Source organism: Lutjanus erythropterus, chromosome 7 (assembly GCF_056507025.1).
Source record: "Lutjanus erythropterus isolate fLutEry1 chromosome 7, fLutEry1.hap2, whole genome shotgun sequence".
In the NCBI taxonomy this organism is placed as follows: Eukaryota; Metazoa; Chordata; class Actinopteri; order Lutjaniformes; family Lutjanidae; genus Lutjanus; species Lutjanus erythropterus.
In genome coordinates, this window is record NC_139323.1 from 15,997,861 (window position 1) to 16,021,326 (window position 23,466).

Sequence of the window (23,466 nt, forward strand, 5' to 3'; positions counted from 1 at the left end):
CAAATAACATCTGTTCCAGATGGAGATCTCTTTCTTATCGAGACACTAGCCCACCTCTGTCATTAGTCTAAGTCCAACTCAGTAGCTAATCTAGAATGAAAAGACAGCTCGACCCCTCAGATCTCACCCAATGAGTCCCTCCACTATCAAAGTGCTCTTTGAAGTTCACGTTCTATAAAATTGGTTCAAGTGTCAGGTCAGAGTTCCTGCAGCCAAAGGTACAGCAGTTATTTGAAGCTTCATTCTTCTTTTTAGTTATTCCCCAATGGAAGCTCGACCGTCTTTGTATTCTTTAGCAGGGGCCCCTCTTCATGTTTATTACAAAGAGGCAATCAAGATATGGCCCGTGTTTGGACCTGGCCACAAGCCTCTAAGAACTCAAGTGCCTGGGGATACGCTTATTAACTTCTCTGCACAGAGACCCATTCGCCAATCATCCTTGACACTGCCAGTTCGCCTGATAGACTCATCGATGAGAGAGGGGAGTCAGGGGAAAAGTCAACAAAGTAAGGAAAAAAGACTAAAGGGAGAAAAAAGGCAAACAAAGCACACATTAGGGGAAAGGATAAAGCTAGTACAAACAGACACTATTGGTGCCAACATCACGATTACGTCACGGTGTTAGCTGGAGGCAAAACAAAGGAAAAACTGGAGGCAAACATAGATCAACTCAGAGTAGTGGGCCACATAACCATGTGGACATGAGATCTTGCTGTGTTGTTGGGTGCAAGAATCAAAGTAGTAATGACTCAGAATTGAACAATTGAAGTTTTATTGCATACCAGCTTGCAAAAAACACTGAAGACAACTATGGTTAAACGCAATAAGACTGGATTGGACTGAAGTGACCATCAAAAATGCTTGTGTTTGTAACACACACTTCATATCAGGTATGATCATATAAAGTATTGTCTGTTGGATAGATATGGTATAGTTCTGGATAATGTTATGTTGTCAAGGCCACCTAATCAGAAAGGTGAGCATTACAGCAGGGAAATGTGTGCAAGCTGCAACAAAATATGTTTAGGCCGATGCATGAGGCTACTGTTTATCACAGTTGTTGTCTACTGAGCCCTCTACCATCGTAACATTGTAACTTAAAAGTACCTTACAACTGATTATTATGTATTTTAAGGAGTGTCAGCATCTGTTTCACTACAGGAAAAGAAGCATAAAGTACTGTTCAATTTGTAATAATATCCAACATATATAGAAATAAAAAGTATGTAAAACAGTAAACAAATACAATATCACTGATATCATCCATTGCAATGTTTCACCATGGCCACATGCCAATTAGGGAGACACTGCCCAACCCTACAACAAAATAAACCCACAAAATGTCAAGAAACTATTTTCCTTATTAAATAGAAAAATACAACAGATCACCCTCTGAATTCGAGAACTGAGGACTAACAAGAGTTTTAATTGCCTCATTAACTCCATAAAACACTTCATTTAAACTTGACAGACAGAAAGAAAATAAAACTCACTAAAACAGTCTGCCTGTCTTGTCCCTCTCATAACAATCACCATTTCTGGTTTGGTCCAAATAATCCTTAATTAACCATGTTAGATGTGAAAATAGTCTGACTCACTCATCCTCTGGCTCAGTGGGTGTGTACTGTGCCACTGAGTGCAGCACAGTATACAGTGCTGACATCTGCACTGCCTGTCACTTGTGCAGACCATTAAATTAATCAATAAAATGACAACAATTGCCCTCAAAAAACAAGCAAAAATGGACTCAACCAATTGCCAGTAACTGAAATTTTAGTCCAGTCACCCAACCTGCAGTTGTAGAAAGATGGTCATTTTTTTTTAGTTTTTTCTTTTTCAAGTAACACTCATGATCCTGGAGAGTGAGAGACTGTACATATTTAGAACAGCTCATATTTTCTTCAGCCATTGTTAAGAGACACACTAAAAAAAAACGTACAAGCTAGTGTTAGGCAGCGTGTTTGCAGAACTGCTTTTGCCTCCACCTAAGCTCTGCCAACAACAAAAGGGGTCTATATCAGTGCAAGATCTACAGGATCTGGCAGAGTAATATAGGGTATGTCTTAAAGGACAAAATACAAACTCAAATTATGAGTTACCATGAACTGTGGCAAGACCAGGGCAGTCTGAGAATGACCACACCAACACTGGTACTTCAAGCAGTAGTGCTGCAATAATGACTCAGTAAGGAAAGTGCACACACACACACACACACACACAAATACTTACGAATAATGTTAAAACACTCCTTCCTTCATGCACCAAAGCAAAGGTTGCCCCAATCATCTTTTCGGCTGCCGCAGTTTTACAGCCCCAGAATGACTGCTTCTCTCTCCATTACCTCTGCACTCGTTTTGACTGGCAGATGGGTGGAAAGACGGTGGATGGAGAGTGGGCGGGTGGGCAATCATGGAACTGTGTGTCACAGTGCGTGCGTGCTCGCAGCGCTATTTGTCGTCTCAGCAGATGAGATGGGAAAGGCAGGTGAGACGTGGCCGGGCCTTATTTAAAAGCCTCTTTACGGTGCCCACTGAACCAACGTTGGCATTCCCTAATGGTGCATCACAGGCACGTCATCCCGTGCGATTCCTCGTCATCCCTGTGTCCTCTGTCCTTGTCTGTTGTCATTGCTTTAATAGCTGCAACAGCTTAAGTCAGAGACAATATAGGCATTACAACACACAGCCCAGTTCTGTACAGATTAAATATTCTGTAGTTCTGTATTCTGTGGCCTGCAGGAGTACTAATCTCTGTTTAATCCACTGCTTCTATATCTCCGCTTGAATCACTCGGTTGAAGCAGGTGTCCTTTCCAGTCCAACGGTAGCATGATGCAGTGATTTAAGGAAACGACATGGTCTGACAGTGAGACAGACAGAGGGTGATATGAGAGGCTAATGGAGTTAATATGCTGAGATGGAGAGATAGAGGAAGGGAGAGGTTAGATTGGAGAGACAGGGAGATCTAGCTGAGTTACAGATACTGAATCTGAATACAGATTTAAATTTACAACTGACTGTTTTCTCTGTAACTTTGTTTCTTGTTTTTCTAACTTTCTGCTGCTGCAACTGGTTTATACCTTAAAGCTTAAATCTACTCCAAAATCTATTACTGTCCTCATGCATGCACCTAATGTGTAAAATTTAGATTTTATTTGAAAAAAAAAAAAAAAAAAAATATATATATATATATATATATATATATATATATATACATATATATAAGCAGGCATTTTCATTCATCTGGTGGTGGCATATTGTTATATTCAATTTCCCCATGCTAAAGTGCTCCACAGACATTTTCAGAGTGAAATTACAGTGTGGTGTGGTGCGTAGACTAAAATAAAGAATGACTGCACTGCATATATTTTGAGTTTTCTTTCATACTGATTGGAAAGGCATTTTGTTTCTGTCCATATCCTGAGGTGGAAAATGCTTGTTTTCTTCTTTCCTGTCTCTTTCTTTGTCATCACTTATTTGCCCTGACATTTTTCTGTTATGTCCGCTGTCTCTCATTTTCCTATGTGTCATTCACGTTCTTTTCAGGTTCCCAATCATGATACATCTCAGATCATTTTCATATAATAGTTCTCATAAAAAAAGGACAATATTTTTTTCTGTTCATATTAATCATGTACACACTGTCACACCCTATAAACACAGTGAAGTTTTTAATTAGAGTAGCAACAAGCTATTAAATGCACCATATGCAAGTTCTGCCTCTAGGGGTCTCTGTTACATCAAAACTACAACAAAACGTGTAGTTTGACGACTTTGTGAAGTGGTGTGGAATCATGGGAGTTATTTTCTTCATTGTTACAACCACCATAATCTTTCTGACATGACTCATGTTCATCGATGAGGTAATCTATTAACTTTAATTTATGTTTAGTCATGATTGGTGACTTCCTTCCTCATTCTCTGATGTATTCAACGTATCCCGTATTTTTTTTTCTTAAGTAATAGCAACTAGCGGCTAGTAGGAAATGCACCGTTACATTGAATAAACAACAGATTTCTCTGGGCTTGTTGATTGTTCGAAACATTTGGAAAAAATCTATGTACACAAAATAGCATGTGTTGAGCATTTTTTGACATGTTAACGCAGAAATGCTACATATTACAGCTTTAACTCTCAAAGATGGTAACCTTCAAATTACAGACTAAAAATGTATTTGTGCAGTATTTCCTTGTTTTTAATACATTTTGATGATTGTTTTAACAATAACATATATGAATATATACAGGAAAAAGCTGTAATTTTATAGTAACTCATCATCATTTCCCCCTATTTCTTTGCCTGTATTAAAAGCGGCCTATGTCTGTGCTTGAGTAACACTCATTATTGTTTCTCTCTTGTCAGGTTTAGTCTACACAAACAGTCTTTGGTTTGTTCTCTCAGTGAACAAACAGGACATTTTCTTTTCACATGGAGAGCAGGGAGCAAAGGTCTCACAAATTTAGGGCAGAGAATTCAGTGTTGAGCAGAGGCCGGGCAGTGAGGAGAGGAGGACAAAAACATCTCTAACATCTATTGTTGGCCTGAAAAAGGTCAGACTACCTGAAAAACATCTCAATAACCTTCTACTATCTGTATGAATGATAATTCCTTTGTTATTAAGTTGTATGTTGTAAATACAGACCTCAGAAACCCATACTGCACATCATGACACTTGTCTAACGCAGTCTGACTCAACCCCAAACTGGGGAGTGCAGCTTGTATCTCTGATGTATGAGTGTTATATTTATATGTGTGTGCGTGCGTGTGTGTGTGTGTCTCCAGTCTGCTTTAATCTCCACCCATCTGCTGGTGGACCTCCTCTCCCTGTTCAGAGGCCTGCCGTGCCCCGCCCGATCTGCCATGCCTGACCTCACTGTGGGTATGCGTGTGTTTATGTGTGTAGGTGTGTGTGTGTGTGTGCGTGTGTGTGTGGTGGGCTGCTTGATGAGCCTGGTTCCTTATGAAGTGGTGTCATTAAAGCAGAGAGAAGGAGCAAACGGGTGATTGCAGTGATTTGGCAGAGGTTGCACAGACTTTGTCCTCCAATCAGAGCCCTCACTTGGCCTCCTCCAGCTCCACTGCAATCACAGAGCACCAAGTCCACCGAGGACATACACACATAGACACACACAAATCAACGCACACAAATCCAAACAGTTTATCAGCCTCAGGTATAGGCTTAGCATTGCCATTATCTGCTTACAGTGTAAGAAAAGATTCGATCAGTGTGTCAACTACATATGTATCGGCACAAATTTTATGATTAAGTGTATAATTAAGCACATGTTGTTCATTCCAAAGTGAAAAAGCCTTAAAAATGTCAACGTTTTTATCCAACTCCACACCCCTGTACTGTGCACAGTCTAAGTAGGTTAGCATTGCAAGCCTCTTTGCTAATGTAGCGTGCTGCACACTGTGAATAGAAAGGTCTATGAAGTGTGTAATAGCACTGTGAGATTACTGCATGCATTCGCAAGCCCTTAACAGCCAGGTGCCTGTAAAATGAACAGTGAAAGAAAACCAATACAAAAAAACTATCATGTAATTTTCAATTAACATCATGTCAACATGTTTACTTGACACAGTAAACCTTTTATACTATACAGAATGTTGCATAATTGTAAAAAGCACATTTGGGGATTTATACAGGTCGGGTCTAACATGACTGATGTACTGTGCAGCACCTATTCACATGTCACCTTAAAACCACTATTTACAACATTTCTACACTAAACACATGCCATTATCACCCTCAGTAGACCATCAGTCCACATCTGTCACACTGCACCTCATAATGTATTTTTCTGCTGAATTCTTTTGTACCTTGCTACTTGTATTAATTGAATTACTGGTAGTTACTTTTATCTTGTTGTATTGTTATTAATAATTGTATTTTTATACTTTCCGATGCTTATTTTTGTCCTGTAACTTTCATTTTGAAAATATGTGTGAATCTTAACACAAAATACCATTTCAGGATGACAATGCAACTGTAATTCCAATGTGCTAGCACAATGGCAACAAAATTCTTAAATCTCGTACATCACAATGCCCATAACGGCTTATACGAGACCAATGGCGCATGTGTCTAATGCATCAAAAATACCATGAAAAAGTTGTTTTTTTTTTCCAGTCATGTGAAGATATCTTATTATCTTTGTATTATGGTTCAAAAAGACAACTCAAACATCAAAGCGCTACATTTGTGTGGTACAGAACTACTGTATATCGTCCACATGTTTTGATGTGTTCAAAGGGTTCAGAGAAGAAGGCATGAGAACCAGAGGGGGACAAAGAGAGATAGAGAAGGAGAATGAATTATAAAGTGTAGAGAATTGAGCACTAAATTGATCTGCAGTCTGTCTGTCCCCAAAGAGGTTGAAGTGCTGTAATGAGAATGGCAGACCAGATGCATACGGGGGCCGTCTCTTCCCCATCTCCATCCCTCTCTGAAGGAAGACAAGTTTGTTTCTCAAGGTGATTGTTGCGGTGATAAGGGAGAGGGTGTTATTAAGGGTGACAGCGGAGGGGCTGAGAGGCAGTGGCTGACTGGATAACCTTGTCCCCATCCCCGCCTCGCTTCCTTCTGCATGAGCATCTCCACCACTGGCCTGCCCTGCCTGCCTGCTCGTCTGAACACAATCTGCTGGCTGGAATTACCTCCCGGCCCCAGGAAAACTAAACATGATTTCTGACCTTTCCTTTCTGTGTTCAACAGTAACCTTTGCTGATCCGCCTACGCTACGAGACCATCGCGAATGAACAAGGGGTGGAGTGGAAGGAATGTGTGTGTTTTTAAAATAGGGGAGCAAGGATGAATGTGTGGTTAGCTGAATTTATGTATGTATGCATATTTAAAAGGCGAGCACCGAGGGTAAATGTGATAACCGCAACACTTGTACAATATCATGCAATCAAGATAAAGTGGAAACCTCTGATAGTGATCACATCTGTTCGGCTTACAAGCAAATATCTTTTCATTTTCTTTTTTTCTCATGCAGATTACCATTTAATTGACATTTGTAGATTTACTACACGAATATAAAGTGTTGAAACAGACAGGTTGGCTATTTAATGATTTTTATTGACTGTTTGAAGTAACAGTACAGCTCTTTTAACCACTTTTGAAATGAAATCATTCCATATTTCACAGACAATGCAACGCAGCACAGTACCGTATATAAAATATAACTTACTGTAGTTTTGGTGCTGTATCTCATTATGGCAGTTTGTCATAAAGTTTTAAAAAAAAAAAGGACGAGAAGAGTGTGGTCAGTAGAGTGCAGATCTCCACCAGGCAACCCAAAAAGAATATTTGAATGCAATTCCTTTAACCATTTTGACAACATTTTGATTAGTAACTGTAATTAAATGACATTTTTTTCTCAGTAATTTCCTAACAACAGATTACAGTTACATTTATTTTGTAATTTAACTGCAAGTAACTAGTTACTCTCAAGCATAGTTGTGTGACATTTTGTCATAATTAGCGTATGAGTTCTTGAGTTATGAACAAAAATAGTTTTGTGAGGTCACAGTGATCGTTGACTAAGTAGTCAAAGTGCAAGTGGGTGTTGAAGAAATTCCCTTCAAGCATTCCTGAGCTGTTGTATTCACGAGAGTAAGATGTACATGAGGTCACAGCGACCTTTGACCAACCAAAATTCAATCAGTTCATTGCTGAGTCCAAATGGACATTTGTGCCAAGTTTAAAGAACTTCCCTCAAGGTGTTTTTGAGATAACGCTTTAACAAGAATAGGATGACCCAAAAACATAATGTCTCTGGCCCTCACAGAGGACCTTCAGCATACAGTCATGAATGTGAACTAAAACAATTAGGTTGATGGGTCCAGTAATATGTGAGATTAGCTGCAGACGAGCTCCAGGTCTGCTGGGTGATTGCATGATAACTTCTCCAGGCTCCAGGTCTGTCAGAAGAAATAATAACTGCAGTTTTAAAAATGTTTCCCATATGTTGTAATGTATTAATTCTGTCCTATGTTTATTGATGCATAGAAGCGGTTGATCACTGTAACCGATGACTATTAACAGTTCCCACTGCACATTCCTGCAATAAATGTGAAGCGAACAATGTCCACATTTATGTCTTGAAATTTCTGTTTGTGATGTTGTATATGCAATATTACAATGTGTTTCTCTTATTTTGACTATATGCTGTAAGTATCCACTGCTTCCATCTGCGTATGTGCTGACTGAGTGTACCATAGAAGTTGCAGTGATGTATTTTGTTGGAAAAAGAGTAGGAGACACTGTGTTTGCAGAAATACTGCATCTATCAACTCGCTAAATTCATTACATCATCACTCTGCTTCCTCTTCTTGTTGTTCTTTGCCGCGTCAGCAACTTCTGCATCGGTTTTATCATTAGTAGTTTGTTAGATAAGGCTAATTGATCTCCACCTACCCAGTGTATTAGCGAATTGTTGTGATCTACTTCTTCTTCCACTGACTCTGCATAACTCCGACAGCCTCAGCACAATCTGACCCTCAGGACCAAAGCACATCCCTACAGAAATCATTTCATCATCTCTTCCTCTCTCGCTGTTGGTCTCCCGCTTTCTCTCCTGTTGTCTGTCTCCTGTAAACCTAAATTCACCCCGGCCCTCCTGTTCAAAACAAACCAGCCTGTGCTGATGTGAGGGTAAATTTAAGAGCTTACGGGGAGAGTGACCTGAACATCCCAGGCCAGCTCGGTGGAGTTAGCTGACTGAACTCTGGGGCCTGCGCATGAGTATTGTTTGTGTAAGAGCACCAGAGGGGATTTGGACAAGGAGTGTGAGCTCTGAATGTGTGACCTGCAGCTGGCCTTACCGTTGGATTAGCTCACCCTGATCCCCACAACCTCTGAACATGCTCCCTACTATTTCAAGATCTCTCCATTTATGCCCAGCCAAGCACATTGTGACCAGTAATCTATAGTTTTCTTCTCTCCAAAGAGAGAAGATATACTGTTCAGCTTTTTGCTTTGCCCCCGCCGCCCCTCCTTCTCAGCTGGTTTATCCACACTTGTCTCTGTTTATTTTCTCTCCCACATTCGAGTCTCTCAGTACAAATTCCCCTCTTTCACCTCTCTACTTTCACCATCCGTCTTTTCACCCCTCATTCCTCTCCCTCTAACTACCCCTCTTCTCCTTCATTCCTCCTCTCTTTTCTAAAGGGGGATCAGTGGAGCTTAGAGGCCTTCCTGCTTGCTTCATTACTGAGCCGCTCTGACACGGGGAGATCGTCTCTCTGGTAAGGAAAAGGAGAACGCCACTGATGTTTAATACATGGACCACTCTGTTGTCTTTCACGCCAGATAAATTCATCATCAAAAACTGAGCGCACAACAGCAACAGAGCATGTAAACCTGCTCTCTCAATCTAGATTCCCAATCTTTCGTTTTTTTTTGGTCCTCACTCTCCATTTAACTTATTGCCTCTCGCTCTGGTTCTCTTTCTCTTTGTTCTGTCACATCTCAGTGAACTGGAGCAAACCTTTTCATTGTCCTTCAGTTCGAGTAAATACACAAACACAATGCAACGCCGCTGCTTGGCTGACAACACCAAACACAGCTCACGAAAAGAAAATTGACCCATTCCATTCGGCATATGTGTACAATGTGTGTAAATATGTAACCTGTGCTGGACATGCCCCTGTGTGTGCACACGTGTTCATATTATCATGTGAATCCAACTTTCCCGCAGCGCGTGTGTGTGTGTTAGAATAAGATGTGTGTGTCAGAGCCGTATGGGTATGTATGTGTTTGCCTGTTTGTCCTCTGTGTGTGTGTGGGTGTGTGCGTGGGTGGCAGGCCTGCCTTGATAATGCCAGAGCCTGTTTCTAATCCAGGCCTCCTCAGTGGGCTGGAGCTCTAGCTGTGCCAGGCGGGCCTGCTGCAACACCAACAGAGCCCCAGCTGACAGCTAGCCTGCTCCTCTCGCCGCTTTCTGGACAAGCTCTGAGCACCAAACTTTAACAATGGGTTAAGCTGGGCGATATGATGAGCCGCAAGGGAGCTGAAGATGCAGGACCTGAATATAAAAACAAGTTAGGCTGAGAGCGGGGTGGCTCTATGAAAACTGTCCTGAAAGATCGTGATTCTGTTTAAAATGATTTAAAAAAAAACTGTACAGTCATGATGATTTTATGTGTGCTGGAGAATTGACCCCAAATACCCATTGTTTCTGTTTAAATCCATCTGGAATAAAATACATACTAACTAGAGGCTTCATCCTTTTTGGAGCAGAAATCACGTTGCATGCTCGTGATGATGTCATTACAAGGACTGAACAATATGTGAAAAACAAAAATCAAATTGCAAAGATTTTTTGATAGATACTGTGATTACGATTTGAGCGATGATTTTATTGGGAAAGACAATTTTCACAAAAAAAAAATATAAAAATTATTAAATTTTGCCGGAGTCTGACTAAACATGCAACATGTCCTTATACCTAAAGGACAGAATAGGTTGTTTGCCATATGACACATGTCCACTGGAGAGTACCAGCGACAGTATTCTTCATCGTCACATGGTTAATGTTTTGAAATGATCACAGCTTAGTAGCGGTGCAATGGATAACACAACTCATGGTTTGGATCGTTACTACTATTACTACTACTATTACTCCTACTTACTCCTAATTATTACTTTAAAAAGTAACAGCGGCAGTAAAACATTACAGTTGTTACATTTAGTCACATGTACGCTGAACCATGGGGGTGAACTGTACGGACCATAGACCAATCACAGTCTGTTACACCCTTACAGTTTAGGCACCAAATTGATAAGGCTTAGGAAAAGATCATGGTTTGAGTTAAAATAAGCATGTTAGTTGTGTAAACATATGTTCACATGTTTTATAAATTAACTTGCGTATGTAAGTTAAAATAAGCCAATATATTGACTTTTGGTTTCACACAGAACATGGACAGCCGTCCTCTGAGTGAAAGTCCAGCTAAACCTCCCTCCTGGCTGGACTTGGTCGCTGTTTATACTATGTTTATCAAAAAATTAAAACTCCTGCAATTTCGATAATATTTTGGTTAATTGTTCAGCTGTAGTCATATTATGTTTCATGCAGTTCAAAGGTGGCACTGTAAAGTGGCTCCAGCAGTTCATGTCAGAGAGAGGACTGAGTCAGTAGTTCTGACCTTAGGCTTTAAAGATTTTAGGAATATAAAGCATTTTAAGATAATCTATTAAATGACATCACAATAAGAAAAAATACCAAAGTAGGCTTAGGGGAAATATTTCTATTGCAGATGAAACTATCAAAACGTCTTTGCACTCAGCTCATAAAGATGAGCTCAAAACTCAAAAATGTACTTAGTTCAAATAACTTATAGGGTGGTAAGAAATATTTTGTTCATGTTTCTACATTTAAAAATCTTTTGGATCAGTATGTTTTGTGTGTTTATTCACTGAAATCTGATTTTAAAAAAAGATGTCCATATATTCCCATACTTTATCAAATATTATGTTTTATTGACCTACATAGAACTTTAATTTAGGTTGTCCAGACTTCAGGGATATGAAGCATTTGTAAATACTCCAAGAAGTGACACTGCACTAAGCAAAAATACCAATGTGCGCACCGGCGGACAGTTTCTATTGCGGAGTTCAAATTAAGATGATCTAAAAAGAAAAGATGATAAAACAGAAAAGCCAATGAAATGACAGCCTACAAAAAAGGAAACAAGAAGGGGCAGATATGCTGAGGGGAGTGCCGCTGGTAAAGGGTTTAGGATGAAATCAAAGTGGTTAAAGCTGATTTATCCTGTGTAAGGACGCCAAGCCCTCTAAGGAGGCACTGAACAGCCCTTCAAAAATGAAATATCAGCAGCAGTCAGTGCCAGTCATCAGTGCCATGTGTGATGGAAAATCAATCTATTTCATATCAGAGACCTGCGAGGAGAAAACGAGAGAGACAGGTCCCCGCTGCCTCCTGCTCGCCGCACCTCTTTAAACGTCTTCCCAACAGAAACATCCCAGAACGCTCTGCGTCACCAGTGACGAAGACATTCATGGCACTGGTGGCTCAATGTGTAACGGCTGCTGTTCTGCTAGATTAGGTAGGTGATTGGCCATTAATATTCATTTCACAGTGTGTCTTTGTTAGGCAGCAGCAGGGGCTGACGGAGTGTTTGGACGGATTTACTCTACCGTATATTTCCCTTTAATTTCTATAGGCAAGGTGGTTAGTGAAGCTAGTGTCCCAGTTGAAATTTGTACCATTTTGTTCTATCAGATAAAAAGCAGAACATTGGAAACTGCTCAGTTTTGACGAAATGGGCAAGACTGATCAAATATTTAGAAGGATTAGATAGAAGAGTAGTACAAATACTTTGTTACTGTACTTAAGTAAAGTTTCCACTCACCTGTACTTTACTTGGGTATTTATTTTGTTGAATATCAAATAAATATATCAAGCAAATATCTGTAAGGCTGGGTATGGTTCAAAATGTTTTGATATTGGCATCAAGGCAAAAAAAACAAAGGTTGATCTGTGTTTTCCAAAGCACAAGATGATGTCCACAACCCAAACATATTGAGTTTACTGTCCTAAAATTTTGATTCATTTTCTTAAAAAATGACGAACATCAGACGTGACAAGATAAAAACGACAAAGAGAGGGACAAGACAAAACAAACAAGAGAGGGAGACTTCACCAGAGAGATAAGGTGAAGTTCAGTTAGCTTTGCACAGAAACAGCTACTTTTTACACTTTACTTTGAGTACATTCAGAGGCTGTACTTTTTCCCTTTTATAAGAGAAAAATGCATTCAATTAGTACTAAGCACTAGTAGCAGCATTAGTAATTAGCACTCTTCTGTTGTTTTTAGCATCTGCGCTTTGACTAGAGTAAAGAATGTGTGCACTTTTGCCACCTCTAACTATAGGTGTGCAGTAGATTTTAACTGGACCAGTAACCGGGGAGAGTACAGCGATGTGGTCTGGGTCTGTCTACTCTTAATAACAGCAGACAGTTGCTCCTGGAGGAGTGCAGGTCCAGCAGGCATAAAACCACAGTAACAGGTCTTTCCCTGATGGACAGCCAACCTAGCACAGGTGATCTGAACAGTCCTCCTCATAATGAGATTAAGGGACTAATTAGTATGACTGTGTGTTGTAGTGTGACTGTGTGCACTAAGGAATATATGGCCCCTGTCGGACTAGCAGTGTGGCCCCTGAGAGAGCAGGCCAGACTGGGTCTGTCCCCGGTGTCCCTCCCTCCGCTGCACTGAGAGGCTAATTAATATCTTTCCAGCTCCTGTACACCATGCTGAGTTATAGTCCTGGAGTTATTGATCTTCATTCTGGCAGGCAAATAAGGATCAAAATAACAAAAATTTCATCTTGGCAGTTTTGACAATGTGAAATAAGGAGAGCATTAATTACATAACCCGGCACAGTGAAATCCTCTTCAGTCTTTTACAGCAAATAAGAAGCTAAGGCTTGTAAAAGTAGGCCATGGAGAAGCATCAGCAGTGCCGTGCGTCAGCTAACAGTAACAAGAGCAGCTAAAGACAGAAGCAGATATGGAGAAACTTATCTTTGCCAATGATAACCACAGTAAGAATGTAAGCCAGCAAATTAGACACAGGATGAGAATGCAAGATTTAAAAAAATGAAATTTAGATCCATTCCCCTCCTCCCTTTCCCTGTCTCGCCCTTTCGATTCTACCTCCTAACCCGTTAAAGTCACGCTAGTGTTTGATTGCCCCTGCGGCGCCACTCTGACCTGTTCATTTAAGATGATGTGCAACTCTCAGGTCTGTTCCAGCACTCATTTGTTCCTCAGTGGGGTCCCCACGGCTGGCCAGTAAGAGGACCCCATACTGACCAAAGTGCCCTGGGAGCTCTAAAACCGGCCACTCACAACCAAGTAAAGAGACAGCTGAGTGTCATTGTTAATGTGGACACACAGCACCACAATGGTAAAATCAATGGAGCTATAGGGGACATCAATCTTGACAGCACAAGACCCTTTTGCTTGTCTCACCACTCCTCTAAAGCTCTGAATGAATGGATGGGACAAGGAAGGAAGGGAGGAAAGAAAGAAAGAATGAAAGAAAGAAAGAAAAAATGAAAGAAAGAAAGAATGACAGTGATCTTTATTGGCCTCTTCTCCATCTATCTCAAGGGGTTATGCTGTCCTTTGAAGATTGTGTCCATTTGACAGGCAGCCAAAGTGGCCAGCCACCCTAATTCACCCAAAACAGGCAGAGGTTTTTAGGTAAAGCCTCAGAAGTGCAGCACGGCAGCTGTATGCAGTTGGCATCGTGCTCGCATTTTCTCTCCCCTGCCTGTTTTTCACTTCCAAATCTCTTTCTCCTTCCAGCGGGACGAGGACGGCTGAAAACAGCGTTCCTCCTTTAAACAACAAAAAGGCACTTGGCTTTGTTACAGGGTGACACATGAGATGCTCACCAAAAAATAACAGCAAGGTTCATTATCTCTGCCACTGACTTGAAGGATGCCTCCTCATCCCATTAACATATATGCAGATAGGCAGTGAGTAAATGAAAGCCTCCAAAAACGGGAGAGATCAAAGACGACAGAATTAAGGCCAAGTAATGAGGATCTTGGCAAGAACCCTGCAAATTTATTGATTGTTTGGCAAGCTGTATGTGCTCCCGCTCCATTTTTCCCCTCCCTCTATACCATTTACTCTTGTGTTTCAAACGCACACAGACCGAGCAGTGTGGGCTTTAACATGTGGCCCACTTTGCTCCAGTATTGAGCCTAATCACTATATCATTTACAGTGCGATGATAATGTACTTGGCATAGGGAACAATAATGGCAGCAGAGGAAGCCCATCACAGCTCTACAAGCTTTCAATAACACAGACTCTTTAATCAATCACACAGGATGAGACCGTGGATCTGAACCAGAAACTATGGCTGTCGCAACAACCACAATTCTGAAATACCGCACTATTGACAGGGCAACCGCAGAGGATGGCAAGCAACGGCAACAATCGCATTGTTCATGTTTTCTCTTTGTTTCATCACTTCAATGTCTGTTAATTGAATGAATGTTTCAAAAAATGCACCGAGCATTATGATGATAATCAGTCAAGATCAAGGATGGACTTCCTGTGACCCTACTTCAAACTTGGAAGCTGTAAGTTTTGCAATGTTTTTGCTGTATTTGCAAGCACTATGACATTCACCGAAGCACCTGCCTGTCCTCACAGCCTTGGACTGCGGCTGCAGCAGCCGCTTTCAAAAACACTTTGCTTTTCAGGAGAACGGGTGGTTACAAAGACAGTCAGGAGAAACTGTGTGAATGTTAAGCTGCATTTGAAGCCAACTAAATAAGAAGAGTGGTCAATCAGACACTGGTAACTGTTTTTTCATGATGTTTTTTGTTAAAAATGTAGCTTTGTTGTTGTACAGAGGCCAGCAGATCCTGCTCTGTGTTTGTGTTGCTGCTATGTATGTAAATTTTCTTGATAGACCTGAGCTTGTGTCTGTGTGTTGTTCCCCAAATGCAGAAATGGCATCGCTACGACAATCAGCTCTGCCCACGGTGAGGGAGTACTATCTGCAGTAAAGTAGAGCTGAGTTTTACACAAGCTTTACAGAGGTACTGCCATAATAGTGAATACTACCATAAATTATCAGGAGGGTATGAAAAAATAGATACTACCCAAGTCTAACTGCCACGCAGAAGCTAGTTTGCTCAGAGTATAAAGTTGCCCACTCAGCAGTCAAGAGATCACAAATAACGTTAGACTTAAAGTTACAGCACTGAATGACTTAATTTATGATAAATGAAGTATTTACAAAGACAAACAAAAGAGTGGCGGTGCTGCATACTGCACTATGGAGTGAACCAAAATAACGGCAAGGGAAATTCCATCATTGCAAAAGCCCTACAAGAAACAAATAGAAAAGCTACAATATGCATGCACTGAGATTACAGACATTTTTATTAAAATTTGTTGCAAACTGCCACAAGCTGAGAGACAGGCAGTCAAACCAAGATGACACAAAATCTCATGTGTCAAATGTCATGTAATGTCTTTACCTTGATGTCATACATTCAGAGTTTAATTCAAAGTATTTGGTAAACTTTGTGTGTAATGATCAAACTCCTGACATTATGTATGTGAGTGCTGCAACGTGAGAACAAAAGGAATTGGGATGAGATAAAAAAGAGTGTTGGCTGAAGAAATATTGCATTGAGAGCAGTGGAACAGATGAGATCAGAGGGAAAGAATGAAAAGAATTAGCCTAGATAAGGCAGATGAAAAGGGGACATGAATAAATGATGAAGAAAAGAAGACAACTACCTCCACGGCTCTCGCTGTCAGCCGGTTTCACCTGGATGGGGCGAGTCATCTGGAGGAGAGAGAAGAAGAAAGAGCAACAGAGAGGTTAGCGGTGGCGATTCGTGGCTGTCGTTGCTACAACAAGAGGCCACAAACCAAAGGTGTCAAGGCCCCTCTCGCCCATACTAATCGCTGTTCTGCTATACTGATCAAAGTGCCCCGACCAGAGAGGAAACCAAACACCATCACACAACTAAGTTGACTTGACACTATAGTGTTTCTGCTGCTGGTTCTTCAGTGTAAACAGAACAACTCAGCTCTCTTTCACACATAAAATAGGACTTGTGTGTGTATCTTTATGTCTATTCGCATTTGTGGTATTTCATGGCAGGTGCATGGGGAGGTTGCAAAGCTGCATTATGTGTGTCTGAGTGATAGAGGCCGAGGCAGTCCTAATAAAAGTGAATCCAGCCACAGGAGGAGAGAGATCAATGCAGGCCTATTGATCCAGGCCCTTGGGCTGCAGAGAGTGTCTGGCTGGGAAGGATTCTCTGGTTAGGAGGCTCACTCTAATCCACTGGACCCTGATAAGAATGGCATTGCCTGGATTAGATGCCTCTGTCATCACAGTCTTTGTGTCACGCTCTCCTCCTTCCCCAATTTTACCGCCTTCTTTTTTCATTATTGTTGTTCAAGTTGAGCAATTTCACCAGACTTGGCTGCGCAATTTGTTTGGAGGAAAAGTTTCAAAGATGTAGCTGTGATTTACAATATGTTTGTTTCAGTTGCAGCACCCTTTTTTAATTGAATATATGCCTCCGAGTCACACATTACCAGACATATTGTTTATCCACATATGTTTAAAGGAGAAATATGTAATATATTTACAGTATTAAATCATAAAATGATTGTGATGCATCAGCAGAGATTAGGAAAACATGCTAAGAAATACTCCTTGGGCAACAATGCTATAGCCACCATGTTCTCCTTTGAAATTTCCATTCAGGTCCACAGTCTGTTTTTTTTCTGTTTCACGTTTACTAGAATTAAAATTAATGCTGACTGCTTGCCAAATGAGTAAGTGTCTGATTATCAGTTGTAAGAAATATTTAATAATAATAGTATATATATGTTTATAATGGTTAAATTGAGCAATATGTTAATGGAGTATGGCAGGCAGTCACTGAACTCAAACTTCAGAGTGTGTATTTTTGGAGCAGTGTATTTTTGTTTTTGGGATTTACATCAACAGACGATTGATAGTAATAAACAGCTGATCAGTTTACAGTGTAGGACTTGTTGCTTGTCAAATTCAAAAGTAAGTATAATGTCTGAGTCTGGAGAGAAGGGGGGTGGAGGAAAGAACTCACTTCAACCATATTGTATATTAAATAGGGATTAAACGTAAGTAATATACTGACTAAAGCTCCAACTCACTACAGTACACTACAGTCTTTTAGGGTCTTAGATATAGCTCTTTTAATATGTATATATTTACTGTAGCTAGAGCATGAAGCTTTTAGATTTAGAAGCTTTAGATAATTTTTGTGCACAGATCTGATGCTTTTTCTGTGATTCAGTCCAAAACAAATAGATTTAAGAAATAAAAAAAGACACACCTTTTAATAAAATTGGGGCTAAAAGTGGCACAAATTTATAACAAGATTACTGCAACATAAAAGCAACCTCTTACCACACTCAGCCATTTACAGCAAACCATTTGTAGCTGCTATTTAAGCATCTTTTTATTGCTAGGAACTACTGTATCTGCCATTACCGGGCATCCCAGTCGGATTACTGGAAACACATCCAGCACTGATATTTTTAAACCTACATATGTATATTTCGTCCATTGCCCTGTCATGTATCTTTTTTTTCCTGTTCAATTCCAGAGCAGGGCTGAAAAGGTCAGATTTAAAGACAGGGCAGTCCAATAAAAGCATGACATGTTCAAGGAGAAACACCATAATGGGATTTTAAAATGTCTTAATAACATGCTGATATATGGGGGAGAGGCCCAGGCCCGATTCATTAAGTGCTAAACGTATCCATTTTCACCTTGAGGAACTGAGTAACCTTCCCTCACTGAAATTATTCCATAAATTTACCCATCGTAAATAATAACTAGCAGCAGCTAAGTCTTTGTAGGAAAACAGGGAGGATGTTATGCTTGTGAAGGTTGAGGTTTGAGCTCCTTGCTTCTTGGCTCCTTCTCCCTCCCCATCCACAAGTGCTTTCTTCTCCTTGTACAACACGAGCAAAGTAACCCTACAGTATGCTAATGCCAAGCCACAGGGCGCAGTGCTCCACAGCGTGTAAGGATAGATTACAGAATCAACCACGACACTATCGCACATGTGTTTCAAAGCAACCTCAGAGACAGAAACACCTCTGAATGGGGGAGAAAAACATCCGCAAGACAAATTCACAGATAACTTTACAACCCTCCGCTCCTTCACAACAACACAGGAAATCTTTGAATTTGCCTTTGACATGTCAAACGGACAAAAGATGCTTCCATTCTGTCAGTTGATTTCTGTTCAAATGCATGACGGAGGAGGCCAAATCCGCGGCTGTGGCTCCTCTACCATGCTATGATCTCAGCCGTCTCTGCAGGGTGCCTGTGTGTGGGAGGCAGCTCTCTCTAAAGCTAGTTACTGTTCAGCCTCCAACATGCCAGCTTAATGGTCTATTTATTTGCCCGAGAGCAATGCATTATGGTCCTGAACAGTCACTACTGATGGCGCTCCGTTTGTTCCATTCCGCCTTTAACACATAAGAAGAAAATTGTTTAATTCCAGCAGAAATTAAGTACACGTTGCAAAGCACAGCTGTACTATATGCATGCTCACACACACACAGGCATTGTAACTTTAAGTAAAATGTATTAAGTGCTGCTGTTGCCAAGGAGACCATTCATTAACTCCAGATACTCTAAGGCATGTTTTTCGTTTGTGGGCTGGAGCTTCTCGACACACCCACAACAAACAGAGTGAAACAGTCTCTGCTGCTTCCTGTACAAATAACAACACATTTTGTAACTATTGTTTTTCAATCCTCCATTCATTGAGTTAAAGGAGTAGTTTGGATTATTTTAAAAGGGGCTGCATGCTATACAACCAATATTACCTACAGTAGATGCCAGCAGAGAAGCAGAGGAGCACCAGCACATAAGCTAAGCAATTTACTCCAGCTAAAAAATCCGGATCAGTTGAAGTGTCTGCTATATTTAGAATATTCTCACCTCATCACCTTGCCATCAGACAGCCTTTTCTTAAGGAAAACAACCTTTACATAATATTACTGTCTCCTGCTCAACCAGACTTTATGGGCAAAACCAGTGATTTCACCTCGCAGAACATTGGAGTTGTTGGTCTGCCGCTGCCTCAATCTTTTTGTTTGGTTTTGTTATTGTCTGATTTGAGTGAATCTGAATTAACCTTTTAATACGTCAAAGTCACATGGAAACAAACTAACCAATCAAAGCAGCGGTAGACAAGTAAGTCCCATATTCTGCAACATGACTGATTTGGCCAATGGGGTCTGGTTAGGTGAGAGATAGTGATACTTGGCTTATATAATGGTGGTTTCTCATCAGAAAAGGCTGTCTGATACACTGATTATCAACAATCAACTATCAACCCTTCATCAAATAATCCAAACCATGACTTTTATGGAGTAGTTGGGTGAGGGAGGAGGTGTCAGAAAGAGAACCAGAGAAAGAGAAGTGGAGAGGTTGTGGAAAGACAGTAGAGAGATGGAGAACGGGGTAAGAGAGAGAAAACTGCCTGCAACTCTTTGATAAGATTGCTTTGCTGCTGACTGGTGTTTCTACTGCTCTGACTCCACCCTCCTGCCTTCCACTTTCAAACACACACTGAAAAAGAGCAGCACAGGTGCACTGTGCAAACACTGTATTTTACAAATCAACCACCTATCTCCCAACAGACACCGCTGCTAAAAATGACATCAATTATACATTGACCAAATGGCCAAATGTTGAAAGTGTGCTTTAAACTTGAACAGCTTTCATTAGTCGTTCCTGATATTCTGTTTGCTTGCCATGTTTATTTACCTGAGGATGTGCATGTGACTCAGGTACCTTGATTCAACAAACAAGGTTTACCAAACCAGGCATGACATTCCCGGATAATGAAAAATGCATTTCTCAAAATGCTAAGGATGTTCTCAATTCAAATGTGATGTTCAGTGAAGCACAAATGATTTGTCTCCTGCAAATATTTGTTCTTCCTGAATTTGTTCAGTATTATTTGAATTTGAAGACCCAGGAGGAAAACAGAGCAGTAGTTCACTGAAAAACAATTTCTTAAAAGACACTGTGTTTTGCATGCTTCATCCCTACAAACATACTGTATACATCATTGTCAAAAATGTCTAGGTTAGTATGTTGTTGAACTGTTTTGGGTTTTTTTTGTTTGAAAACAAACTTGCAGACCTTTAAGATTTTCGAGTTCCATAAAAAAAGGGAAACAAGGACAATTTTTAAAAAGGAATATGAAAATCAATGAGTGAGCAATGTGTGCTCATGCTGTCAAAACACACGTGTTGAGGTTCATTTATGATAAGCGTTTGACACACATACAGACACCCTGCCTTCATCTCCTCTGTATTTCTGCACATTTTCTGGAAGCTTACAGATGTGAGCGAAAGTTGTCGTGGGAACGGTGCAGCAGTCTTCCCAATATTTGAAGCAAAAAACAACCACAGGACATGAGGAAGGAGTTTAAAAAATTCAAAACTATTGGAAATGACGTTCTTCATTAGTTTCATCATTAGTTAGTTGAAAGAATTTTCCATCTGTGATGTATGAGCTAAATTACTTTTGCCTCTTTCTCTACAGATACATTATATCAACCTCCTCCAGCATCGTCATGTTTGTTGCTGTCAGAAATTTTGTCTTTTCTTCTTCTTCTGTGCAGTAATTTTGATTCTGAGTGGTGCCCTCTGGGTGATGTATTGATTAACATCCATGCCAACATAAAGAAGCATGGAGGGAAGTGGTCAGTGACAGTTACACTGTTTGAAACAATCGGCCTCATGCAAGAACCACTTGTACGAACAGACCGGTTCTTAAGTGTTGTGTAGGAGTGATTTATGAGAACTTGTCACATTAACCAATTTTCTCGTATTTTGAATCTTCTTTCAGATACAAATACAATTTACGAGTAGTCCAAACTTGTTGTAGAGTCATGTGCAGTCAGTCTGCTGGTATGCAAACCAAAGTTTTTCACTAATGATTGCATATTTTATAAGTCTGAAGACATTTTGACTTTGAAAAATTAATTACACTTCATAATTATGTCGACAGTATCCTGTTTGACTATATTTCAAATTATAATATAATTGTAAATTTACATATAAAGCATCTCATCATTCATTCAATGATCTATTATTACCAGCTGTCAGGTGTATTGGCACAAGCAGGTTTATAAATCTCTGTCCAGGTGAACATCCTCACTTATTCTGTCTTTCATCTCTGTGATGAAAACTTTACCTTATTGCCCCTTACTGTGGCCAGTCTCTTTTTTTTTCTCTGATGTCATTTTCATATGGAGACATTTGTTTATTTCAGTGACAGTCCAACCCTGTCAAATGGCATTAACAGCATTTCCTTTGCCCGTTTTATTGCTTTAGCAGGTCTTTTAGTTCCAGTGCTGATACTGTTAAAATGACAGATTTTCCTTTATGGATCCCACAATATCCACTATCTGTGTGTTACTGTTTTCAAAATCAAAAACCACCGACCTAGCAAGCTATTTGCTCATCGTTACCACCTGGTCTCTAACAGTACAAAAGTAAACAAGCTAGCAGTTTTTAGCTTTTCTTCTGCTGGATTTGGCCATTGTAATGCCAGTACTTGATATTTTGCAAGGGCACCATTGCTGCATCTTGGGTTTTGCACATCCCAAGAGGACTGTCATTGGTTTAAAGAAAAAAAAAAAAAAAGTAGTGTCTTTTCCCCTACAGCAGAATGTAAACACATGAAGCCATACGTTTCTCCAGTGCTGGCACAGCATTGCTGAGATAGGTCTGGTTATACATCAGTAAAATACTGAATATACTACGCTATAGAGACAGCATAAATGGACATGTGGGGCAACTTTCTGAGGACATTAGTGACATTTTTACAAATACAGCGAATAAACAAGCTTCCCTGATGACTCACAACAACTCAGTGGCTTCGCAGCTTTCAAATAAGCTACTATTCTTCATCTTCCTCTTCTGGTAGAAAATGCAGTTTTTGTTTTCCTTGTACAATCCCTGTTTTCCTCTCTTTCAAACTTCACAAACTGTGCTGCTCTAAGGGCTTTGACAAATCTACAGTTCCACATGCTTTTATTAAGCCGTCTCATTTGCCCAGTTGAGCCTCCAGTCAGTTGAATTAAAGCTCTTAGCACTAGTATGCTGTTGCTGTTTTATGTGGAGGGTGAGATAGAAACCCCCAGGCCTACAGTACATAATGTAGTGTGCAATAGGCCTGGTGTATACACACACACTTCCTGTTGGTTTGCCTGTTTTACGTTAGCTAGTCTTGAAGACTGATGGTCTGCTTTTCTTTGACTGAAACAAGCTACAAACGCATAAATGTGTTAGACAAGCATATGAACAATAAATCAGACCTATGCTTTCGCTGACCTCAGTATCTTGATAGTTTAGCATAAGCTTGCCCTGGTTGGGCCTGGTTCATCTTTCAACAGAAAGTATTATTAGCTGCAAAAAGGACCAGAGGCCCTGGGCTCAGGCCACAAAAGACATTCCACTGTCTGATTTCAAATTACACAGAGCAAGTCAAGGAACTGTAGTCAGGAGTTGGCCTGTTAGTAGTGTGGAGGATTTAGAGTCTACTGTTGGCACTATCTGCGACAGTAATGAGTTCATGACTAGTAGAGTTTAGCGGGATTGAGCAGTACAGAGTCCCAGACTCCACACTGCTGAAACCCCACAGAGGGCCAGTAGAAAGACAATAATACTGCTTTGGAAAGAGTTTCAAAGACATGGTGCAATTCCAAGCCCCAAACTTTGCTAGTCTTTAACTTTCATATTATCCAAAAAGAGGAACCTCCTTTACAGGAGAATGCAGAATATAGAGATAGAGTTGCAGTAAATCTTGTCCTGGTTTTGCAGAGGCTCATCTCTCAGTAGTAAAAGTCTTTTTAC

General features: G+C 40.3%; 1 protein-coding gene across 7 annotated transcripts in view; it reads right to left on the minus strand.

Moving 5' to 3' along the window:
- Positions 1-23,466, minus strand: part of celf5a (cugbp, Elav-like family member 5a) — a 270,790-nt gene that overhangs the window by 104,374 nt on the left and 142,950 nt on the right. For all 7 annotated transcript variants that reach the window (XM_084722924.1, XM_084722926.1, XM_084722925.1 and 4 more), the window contains exon 3: positions 16,309-16,357. In XM_084722924.1, coding sequence (XP_084579050.1) covers positions 16,309-16,357 — 49 coding nt within the window. The remainder of the gene's footprint in view (positions 1-16,308; positions 16,358-23,466) is intronic.